This window comes from Molothrus aeneus, unplaced genomic scaffold, assembly GCF_037042795.1.
Source record: "Molothrus aeneus isolate 106 unplaced genomic scaffold, BPBGC_Maene_1.0 scaffold_19a, whole genome shotgun sequence".
NCBI classification, from domain to species: domain Eukaryota; kingdom Metazoa; phylum Chordata; class Aves; order Passeriformes; family Icteridae; genus Molothrus; species Molothrus aeneus.
The window spans coordinates 529,973-538,672 of NW_027098863.1; the positions used below are offsets into that span (position 1 = coordinate 529,973).

At 54.4% G+C, this 8,700-nt stretch overlaps 1 protein-coding gene across 1 annotated transcript; it reads right to left on the bottom strand.

The window, feature by feature from the left end:
* Nucleotides 1–553: 553 nt before the first annotated feature.
* On the bottom strand, nt 554–7,396 carry LOC136569724 (serine/threonine-protein kinase PAK 3-like). Its single transcript, XM_066570094.1, has 13 exons — nt 7,318–7,396; nt 6,337–6,374; nt 5,771–5,897; nt 5,700–5,711; nt 4,671–4,805; nt 3,926–3,989; nt 3,246–3,294; nt 2,823–2,935; nt 2,446–2,563; nt 1,606–1,705; nt 1,128–1,324; nt 894–1,031; nt 554–655 (listed from the first exon to the last, which is right to left on the bottom strand). The coding sequence occupies exons 1-13, from the start codon at nt 7,394–7,396 to the stop codon at nt 554–556; spliced, it is 1,272 nt and encodes a 423-aa protein (XP_066426191.1).
* Nucleotides 7,397–8,700: the final 1,304 nt, after the last annotated feature.

Genomic DNA, 8,700 nt, shown 5'->3' on the forward strand with positions numbered 1-8,700 from the left:
TGTTCAGGCTGACAGCTTGGAGCGCCTGCAGGCTCCAGTTCGGCTGCAGCCCAGCTTTTCCTCTCACAGCTTAATTCTTATTATGACAATTCTTTCATTTCTACTTCAAAGATACCTCAGAGCTTGCCTAAATTAACAACACTCTATTCTAAGCTAAACAATCCTCTATTATCTAAGCTATCTACGTTCCATAGCCCTTAAATGGTGATCCCTATATCTCCTAATTCTTTTAAACTTTCATCTCTTGGAGAAAGAAAAAACAACACAGCTTTCAATTGAACCTAGCACACACCTAACCTAACCTACCCTAACCAAACCTAACCTTACCTTACCTTACCTTACCTTACCATACCTTACCTTACCTTACCTTACCTTACCTTACCTTACCTTACCTAACCTAACCAAACACCTAAACTGAGCAAATACGAAAAAAAAATCACATTTCCTATCTATGGCACAGCTCCTCTTAATACTCAGGGGATGGCTGGAGCTCTGCCTAAAGATGACACATCCCCTTTTCCCTCCTCTGGGCTGGCGGGGCATAAGGGCCTCCTCAGGCGCAGGTGTCTCCTCTCCAGTCTTCCTGCACTTGCTTGGCTGAGATGATCAGAGCAGCCAGGCTGGAGGCAGGATCGCCTGAGGTGACAAAGGGATGCTGCCCAGAGGAAAAAGAACAAAGAAAGGAACTCTTACTTTCCAGGATCCCATCCTCACGGGCTCAAGCAGGATTCCCTGGCTACCAGGAAGACACACAAAGAGCACCGAGGGCAGCATGTCCCCATGCGCCTTGCTGTGCTGGCAGCTGCCTGCGCCATGTGGCCCACACTCCTCCTCATGCCTTCATGCAGGTGTCCTCAGCTGCCAGGGCTTTTTGCCCCTTTGCTTTTTCTTACCTGCAGGAGCTCCTGGGCAGACCAGCGCCTGTCCTCGTCTGCCTGCAGGCAGCAGCAGAGGATGTCGCGCAGGAGAGCCGAGTGGTGCCTGGGGTTCTGCAGTTTTGGGGGCCCGTTCCTTTCTATCAGTTCAAAAACCTACAGCACATGGATGCAAGAGGACACTGCACCTGCTCCTTTGCTAGCCACAGCAGCTCTCTCCACACAGAGCCCTCTTGCTAAGCTGCACCTTACCCTGAGACGGGCTTCCCACTCGTAAGGAGCTTCCCCTTCCACCATTTCCAGCCCCATGATGCCCAGGGACCAGATGTCCACTTTGGGGCCATAGGCTTCTCCTCTCACCACCTCCGGCGCCATCCAGCTGGGAGTGCCGACGCTGGAGCTGCGCTTGCTGCGCTCAGGGCTGAGCTGAGCACAGAGGCCAAAGTCGCCTGAAGCCAAAAACAAAGCCTGTCAAAGCCAGCTACCACTGGCAAAGCGGCCAAAACCATTGCCCACTCCAAGCCTGACCAGGCCTTGCTGAATCTAGCTGAAAAAGCAGCTGAGCTCTCCTTCCACGTGCCTGGAGCCAGGCAAATAATGCATCGGCCACATCCACAACACCCTCACCATTCACGCACTGGCCAAGCGGCGCTTCTGCCCCAGTGGCAGTCACCGAAATGCAAGCGCACGGCAGGTGCTGGAAATGCTGCAGCCCAGCAGGGATACCCACCCAACTTGACAGATCCATCCATGCCCACAAGGACGTTGTTGCTTTTGATGTCTCTGTGGATGACTTGGCGGGAATGAAGGAAATGCAGTCCTTGCAGGCACTGAGAGAGAAAAAGGAGGGAGGGAAAGTTAACGTACAGGATCGGATTTCATCGCACCAGAAAGGAAAGAGCTCGACGGGACTGACGGCTTTCTCAGGGAATTGTGAGCGAGGGCGCAGCATCATGGTGCTGTCACGAAGAAGAGCTTGCTGCTTCAACACTCTTGGAAGTTTTTTCTCGATTTCCAAGCAAAGGCATCCAAGCTCCCAAAAGTTCCGCCAGCCTTGGGTAGGAAGCGCGTCACCTTTGGCTGGGAGGCGGCACGGCAAAGATTTTTGGGGAAGCCTAGTGGCAGCAGAGGAGGAAGCAGCACCTTAGAGCTGTTCCAGAATCCGTCGCCATGCGGGCTGCAATGCTATCCTTTGCAGCTGAGGACGGCTCTTTGCCCTTAGCTTGAAATTCTGCCACCTGCATGGCAAGGAATATAGGACAGACAGACAGGCTCCAGGCAAACATTCCCAGGCAAAGCTGAGAAGAGGAAGCAAGTGAAACCAAGCGAGTGAGCCAGCACCAGCGCCAGAGGACACACAGGATGGAAGAGTGCAAGAACAGAGCCTGAGGAGTGCGGGCACAGCGGCAGGCAGTTCACTTCCCATGCTCGCTCTTCTCCTGTGTGTGGTCAAGGCAGCAGCAGCAGCAGCAAAAGAAAGGTGAGAGCAAGAAATCCCAGCTGTCCTTAACCTCCAGCTGGCAAGCAGCATCCTGGGCAGGCTTGGGGAAGCACAAGCGGGATCCCTCACCTCCCGACAGACAGCGCCTATCTGTCCTTCCTCCGGGTACACCGCTCTGAGCACATCAAACAAGGTGCCGCCGTCCATGAACTCCATGGCCAGCCAGAGCTCTGCATCCACCAGGTAGCTGAAAGAAGAAAACCACGGCATGGAGAGACAGCAATGGGCACAGCCTCAGTCAGCCAGGGGCCCGAGCCAGGTTTTTGCAACTGCTCTCCAAGCTACGTGTGCCACAAGAGATTCATGATCACCAGCTCCAACTCCTCCCACGCTCTGGAGACCAGCAGAGAAATCACCACCAGCTCCCTTCTCTGCCAGGGACCAAAGGGCATCGTCTCTTCGGGCTTGCACTAGCTAAAGCTACATTGACATGAGAATAGGCCAACCTGTCTAAGTAGGTAACGATATTGGGACTCCTGTTGTCCCTCATGGCCAGGATTTCATTGGCAGCCAGCTCCTCGGACATCTCCTCCTCAAGCGACATGATCTTGATTGCCACCTGAAATGACATTGGCCACCGTTTACCTTGAGAAGACGCCCCCTGCTCGAGATCACAAGCAGCACGGAGCGAGTGCTGCTGCAATGAGGCAGCGGGCTGGGCCAAAGTGCCTTGTCACTCGACAGCAGAGCTTAGCAGAAGCACCAAAGGCCATCCCAAATGCATTCTGCCTCCTGAGCCTAGAGTGTACTTCAGAGGAACAGCCTCTGCTGCAGACATGGAGCTGCCACCCAAACCTCCAGGCAGGGCTCACAGGAGCGGGGAAAGCACTCCGGAGCTGCAAAATGGCATGGGGCTGTTGGCACTTTACCTGTTGTCCGCTGCTGGTGTCAAGGGCTTTATAAACAGCTCCAAAGCCCCTGGAAAGACAAAAGCAGCAGAAAGAGCCCTTTATCCCTTGGCACTGAAATCAAGCCTAGGCAGCAGATCTCCCCAGGCTGCCTGCACGCCTTCCTTAGAAAACGCCTGGCTGCGGCGTCTCTTCGGCCAACAGCATGTCGGCCCGTGAGCCCTCTGCCCTGCGGGGCAGCCTGTCCAAGGGAACACTAAGGTGCAGCATGAAGACCAAGGGCCGCTGGAAATCTCCAAGGCGCACGCCCAGCCAGGTCATTTCCAAACCTAAGGGGAACTCTCCTCCTTGTGCGGGTGTGCATGCATGTGTGTGTCAAAAGAGTGACAACAATTAGAGTCAGAAGACTGTCCTTGAGAATCTGACATTTCTTGAGTGGCAAGGTGCTCTTTCAGGCCAGAAAGAGGCAGGGGCAGAGGGTTTCCCAGCTCCTGCTCCTCCTTGCTGCAAGCAAGACAATGTCAGCATCAACTTGTCTTTGATGAGGCCTTCACATTGCTCTGACCCAGCAGTCCAGGCAGGCGACAGGAGGTAAAGCCAGAGCCTGACCGTGATTGGAGCTTGCCTGACTTCACGCTTGATATTGCACCAGCCAAAGACCTGGCCCACACTTTTGTAAAAGGAGCCGAGGCCACGCTTACCCTCGTCCCAGTTCTTCAAATGCCGTGTATTTGCTCATTGGCTGGCCCGGACTCACAATGCTCTCTGAAAGACAAAAGCAGCGCAGGGCGCTCGCTCGCACACAGAGACGCCGCTCCCCACACCCTCCCAAAGGCAGCCCCGCTGCCGGCAGCTCTGGGCCCTTTGCGGTCCCCTGGCTTCCAGCTGCTGAGACCAGCAAGTGGGAGGGCCATCTTCTCCACCTTTCATCAGGTGGCCTTTCCCAGAAGGCCTTTATTTCTTTCAAGCGCAGCATCCCATGCCATAAGCCAAAATGATGAGACCTTAAGAAGAGGGCCCTAAGAGGTCACCAAGGGCCTTTGCAGCCTCTGCAGTCACACCCACCATCACTGGCAGGTCCACTGCCAGGGCCACAAAGTGTCTGAGCCACAGGAGGTGCAAGAACGGGAGCCCGAAAACAGCTGGGGCCAGAGAGCTCCCTGGGGCCTAGTCACTTGCTAGGTGCCAGCCTTCTGCTCAAGCAGAAACAATCTCTGCTTTTGTCTTTGGCACACAAGGCAGCCCAGGCAGAGCCAAGCCAGGCCCAGCCGCCCTCACAGGCAGCAGGAAGTCCCTGAGCGCTGCCGCGCTGCCTCAAAGCACAACAACAGCTTCTGCCGAGAGGCCTAAGCGCCTCTGAGACCGAGGGGCAACTTCTGGCACAGCCTACCCCCAGACACGCACACAACACACTGCTCTGGCAGACAAGAAATGCACCCGACTCACTCAGTGTCTTCCGGCCCTGCTCCTGCCTCATCTCGGGCTGCTGGGCTGCGCTGCTGCAGGAAGTGCCAGCAGCGGGGGGCGAGCTGGCTGCTGCAGCCCACACTGGTCCAGCGGCACCAGGTTGAATTGCAGAGCCTGTGTTGAGCTGGGACCAGAAAGGATTGCCCGTCAGAAGGGTGCCTGGCACACATGCCCCGCCCAGCGCACGGCCAAAGCAAGGCCTTGGGAAGGTGCTGTCAGCCACCCCCAGGCCTCTCCAGCTGGGGCGTTTCCCATGTCCCCTTCTCAAAGGCAACTTTGGCAAAAGCCCAAAGGCTACTTGGATCCAGCCCCTCAGGGCCACCTCCATGCTCCATGTTTTCAGCTTTTCTGCAAGACATTGGCAACAAGGGATCGATGGGGCTGCCAAGATCCAGAAAGACATCAGAGCAGGGCCCCAGGGCCTTCTTGCTTTCCTCCTCCTGTCTTTCCCTGGGCAATGAAATCAGCCCGCAGCTGACATGCAGTGGTCTGCTCAGAAGCCCGCAGCATGGCCCTTCTCTGATCTGTTTCACAGACTGCCCCTGTCCATGGCAGCCTTTAGGAAGCGGCCCTTCGGAGACGCCTTCCTGCCCTGCCCAGACCCACCCGCCCTTCACAATGTAGGGCTGCCAAGGATTCTCCTCTCCAAAGGCTGCTCTGACCGGCTGGAAGTGAAGCACAGCCTGAAGCTAATTAGTCCATGGAGAGGGCAGGTCCCTTCCAGGGGCCAGTGTCTGCCAGGTCCCCTGCAAGGCCGGCAACTGCGTCTTTGGGCCGCTCCGTCCGCTGACCACAGGCAGCCTGCACTGACAATGGGCACACGGGGCTGACTCCTACACTGAGAATCATTGAATGCTGCGTCCTGTCTGATGCCAAGAGACATTCTCAGGCCCTCTCAGCATCCCAGCTTAAATGCCAAACTTCAGAACCCATTGGCCAGGGCTCCCTGGCTTGCCTGAAGCAGCACTGGGTCACGGCAGGCACACAGCCACCAGCATCTTCAGCCACGAGCACCAAGGGCTGCTCCAAAACTGGAAGCCTGGCCCTGCACCAAAGGCAGTGCCATGCTCAGCTGCCACTCACCGGCTCTGCAAGTTCAGGCTGTGCAGGGAAAGCTGCTGGAGTCTTGATGCTCCTTTGCTCCTCTTCAGCCTCTTCCTCAATGCCAGAGGCAGCCAGAGGAGCTGCTGACCCTGCTGTTGAGGCCTGCAGACAGACAGACGTGAGAGAGATGGGCAAAAGGCAATCCCTTAGGAGCTGCTTTCTGTTGAGCTGGGAAAGGACCCAGAAGAAGGGGAAATGGTAGACTTTGATACAAGTAGGACTCTGAGTCATGAAAAGCCCAGGAAGTTGGCTGAATGAGGTGCTACTCCCATCTTGCTCTGCATTTGAGCTTCCCTGCTGCCTAGAAGCAGCAAGATGCCTTGGAGCTGTCCCATTTGCCTTTCATCTCTTGAAAGGCTCTTCCCTGCAAAATCAGCAAACAGCCAGTGCTCCCTTTGCTACTGCTGATGCCACGGGGCACTTGGCCTTTCTTTCAGCCTCCCACGCTGGCACTCCACACTGGACTGCAAGAGGCCAAGCTGGCAGAATTGCCGCCCCGTTGTCACACGCCAGCAACGTCACAGCTTCCTTTGCCACTCACCAAAGGCCAGGCTTGCCTCCATCCGCGTGTCAGGTGACCTGCAGCCAGCAAGGGAAAAGGAACCAGAGGCCCTTAGAAAAGTGCCTGTGCTAGCCACTCCCGCAGCACAAGGCAGTCCCAACACAGAGCATTTCCCTTTCCCAACAGGCCTCCCGGAGCAACAGCTCTTTCCCACAGCAGGCAAGAGAACAACAAGGAGGCTAGAGTAGGCTCTGTCTACATTTGGGCCTCTTTTGCCAAGAGAGAAATAGAAAGACGCTGCTGGAAATGCCCCTTGCTCTTCAACACTCTGAGCTTCCCTTGTGCCCAACAGCTCAAGCAGCATTTTCCTCTTCTCTTTCCTGCATTTTAGATCTAGATTCTTTTAAATGGCATGCCCTAATTCCCATGCCTTGGCTGAAGATGGTAGCCCAGCAGAGCTTCCACAAAGGGCCCTTTCCCTGTGGCAGCTCCCTGCTGAAGCAGCCCAGGAACAGCTGCTGGGCTCAGCAGCAAACCCTCCCTGCACTGGACTTTGTGCTGCATCGCCAAGGGAATCGCAGTCTTGGCACACCATCAAAGGGTCAAGTCACGCAGCCAAGGCCTCTAAGGGGCAGAATTGGGAGCGAAAGGTGCTTTCCTTCGCTTCTGGAGAGAGCCACCGAGTTGCTAGCAGTACTTCTGAGCATCTCCCCTCCGAGTCTGCAATTAGCAGCTTGTCTTGCTTGAAGCAGCAAGAGGAGGAAATGACAGACTCCAGTGCCGCGCACTCTCTCGGGGAGGGAAGGCAACCGCTGCAGGTTGCAGGGCAAACACTCTGCACCCGCCCCCCAGTACACAGATGCCCCCTTTTTGGCTGATGCTGCTGGCAGGACATTGACCAAAGCAGTGGCATCTTCATGGCCATTGTGTTCCCAAATAAACTCGGTCACTGCTGCGGCATAAAGAGCAGAGTGAAGCAAAAGCCGGGTGATGCCAGCCCCAGGAGAAACCTTTACTTACGAGTCAGCTGGGTCAGGTAGTAGCCAGAATAGACAACAGAAAAGACCGTGCAAACCGCGGCACAGACCTGCCCGATCATTTTGGCAGCGCTGTGCAGGTTTGCACACTGAATGCCAGCCAAGGCAAAGCCCAGACTCCTCTCGGGGTGCAGGCCGTCTGCTGAGAACTCCTTGAGCACAAGGATCCTCCTGCAGGGAGCAAGCAGAAGAGCCGCTCTGGACAAGCAGGCCTTGTGTGCACCGGGGCAACGCTGTGCTGACAGCACTGTGACGTGGCACCGCTCCCCTGACCTCACAATAGCAGCTGTTCTATGGCTTCCTTGTGCCCAGCAAGGCAACCTTCTGTACAGCTGATGCGAAAGAAAAGCCTGGGAAGTTCTCCTCACTCATAAAGCAGCAGAAAATGTCCTCCCAGTCCATAAGGCAGTGCTCAAGGCGTCCCAGGGGAACTCAGAAAATGGGCCAACCCAAGCGGCATCCAAGGAATCCAAGCAAACGCGCCTTTTGGTCCCAAAAGCTTTGACTGAAAGCAAAAGTCTGCTTCTTCTAGGTGGCATGGTAGCTGGTTCTGAAAAGTCTCACTTCTTCAATGACATTTAGGGGGAAAAAGAAGCAAAGATAATAAATTTCCAGGAGTATTTTAGGCTGCAGTCACTTCTCGAGCACGCGGGTGCGTGCTGACCTATGGAGGGGCTTGACAGCTGGCCTGCAAGCAAAGCTGAGTTCATAGAAGACATCCCAATTGATGGGTTTTGAGTGTATCCATAGCAAGGAAGAAGACAAGGCCGTCAGCATGGAAACCGATTAGTAAAGAGAGATGAAATTTTCGTAAGCTAGACTAGTGCCTAAGTAGATGTGTATACTTGCCTTATAAATTTCTGTAAAACTTTTGCCAATTCTATTGACGTTAATTGCTTTGCACCAATGGATATAAGAAGTTCTTGTGGTGTAGTCAGTGACTTAAGATCACGCTTTGTTAAAGAGTGTAGAAGCTGGAGAACACGCAGAATAAAGAAAACTTTTTTCTTCTTGGACCCTGATCACGTGTGTATGTCACGTCCGGCCTAATGGTGACAGTTGCCCATCTCTGGATCAAGAGACAAGTATCGTCTGACAGGTAGCTTGTCAACAAACTGAGAAAGAATTGAGTACCTGGGCATGCAGATTTCTGAAGGGAGGAAAGAAAAGTGTTGACAAGAATAAGCCTGAGTTTTAAACGCCTGAAAGAGTCAAAAATAACATGTTGTGGGATATTGTACCAGATGTTCCACAGAGTTAAAACCAACCACAACTCATTAGTATCTGGACTTCCTTGCCCACTATGCTTAGAAATGTTGCTTGAAGGCACTTTGTATCTAAAAATCCAGTTCCTGTAGATGACTGT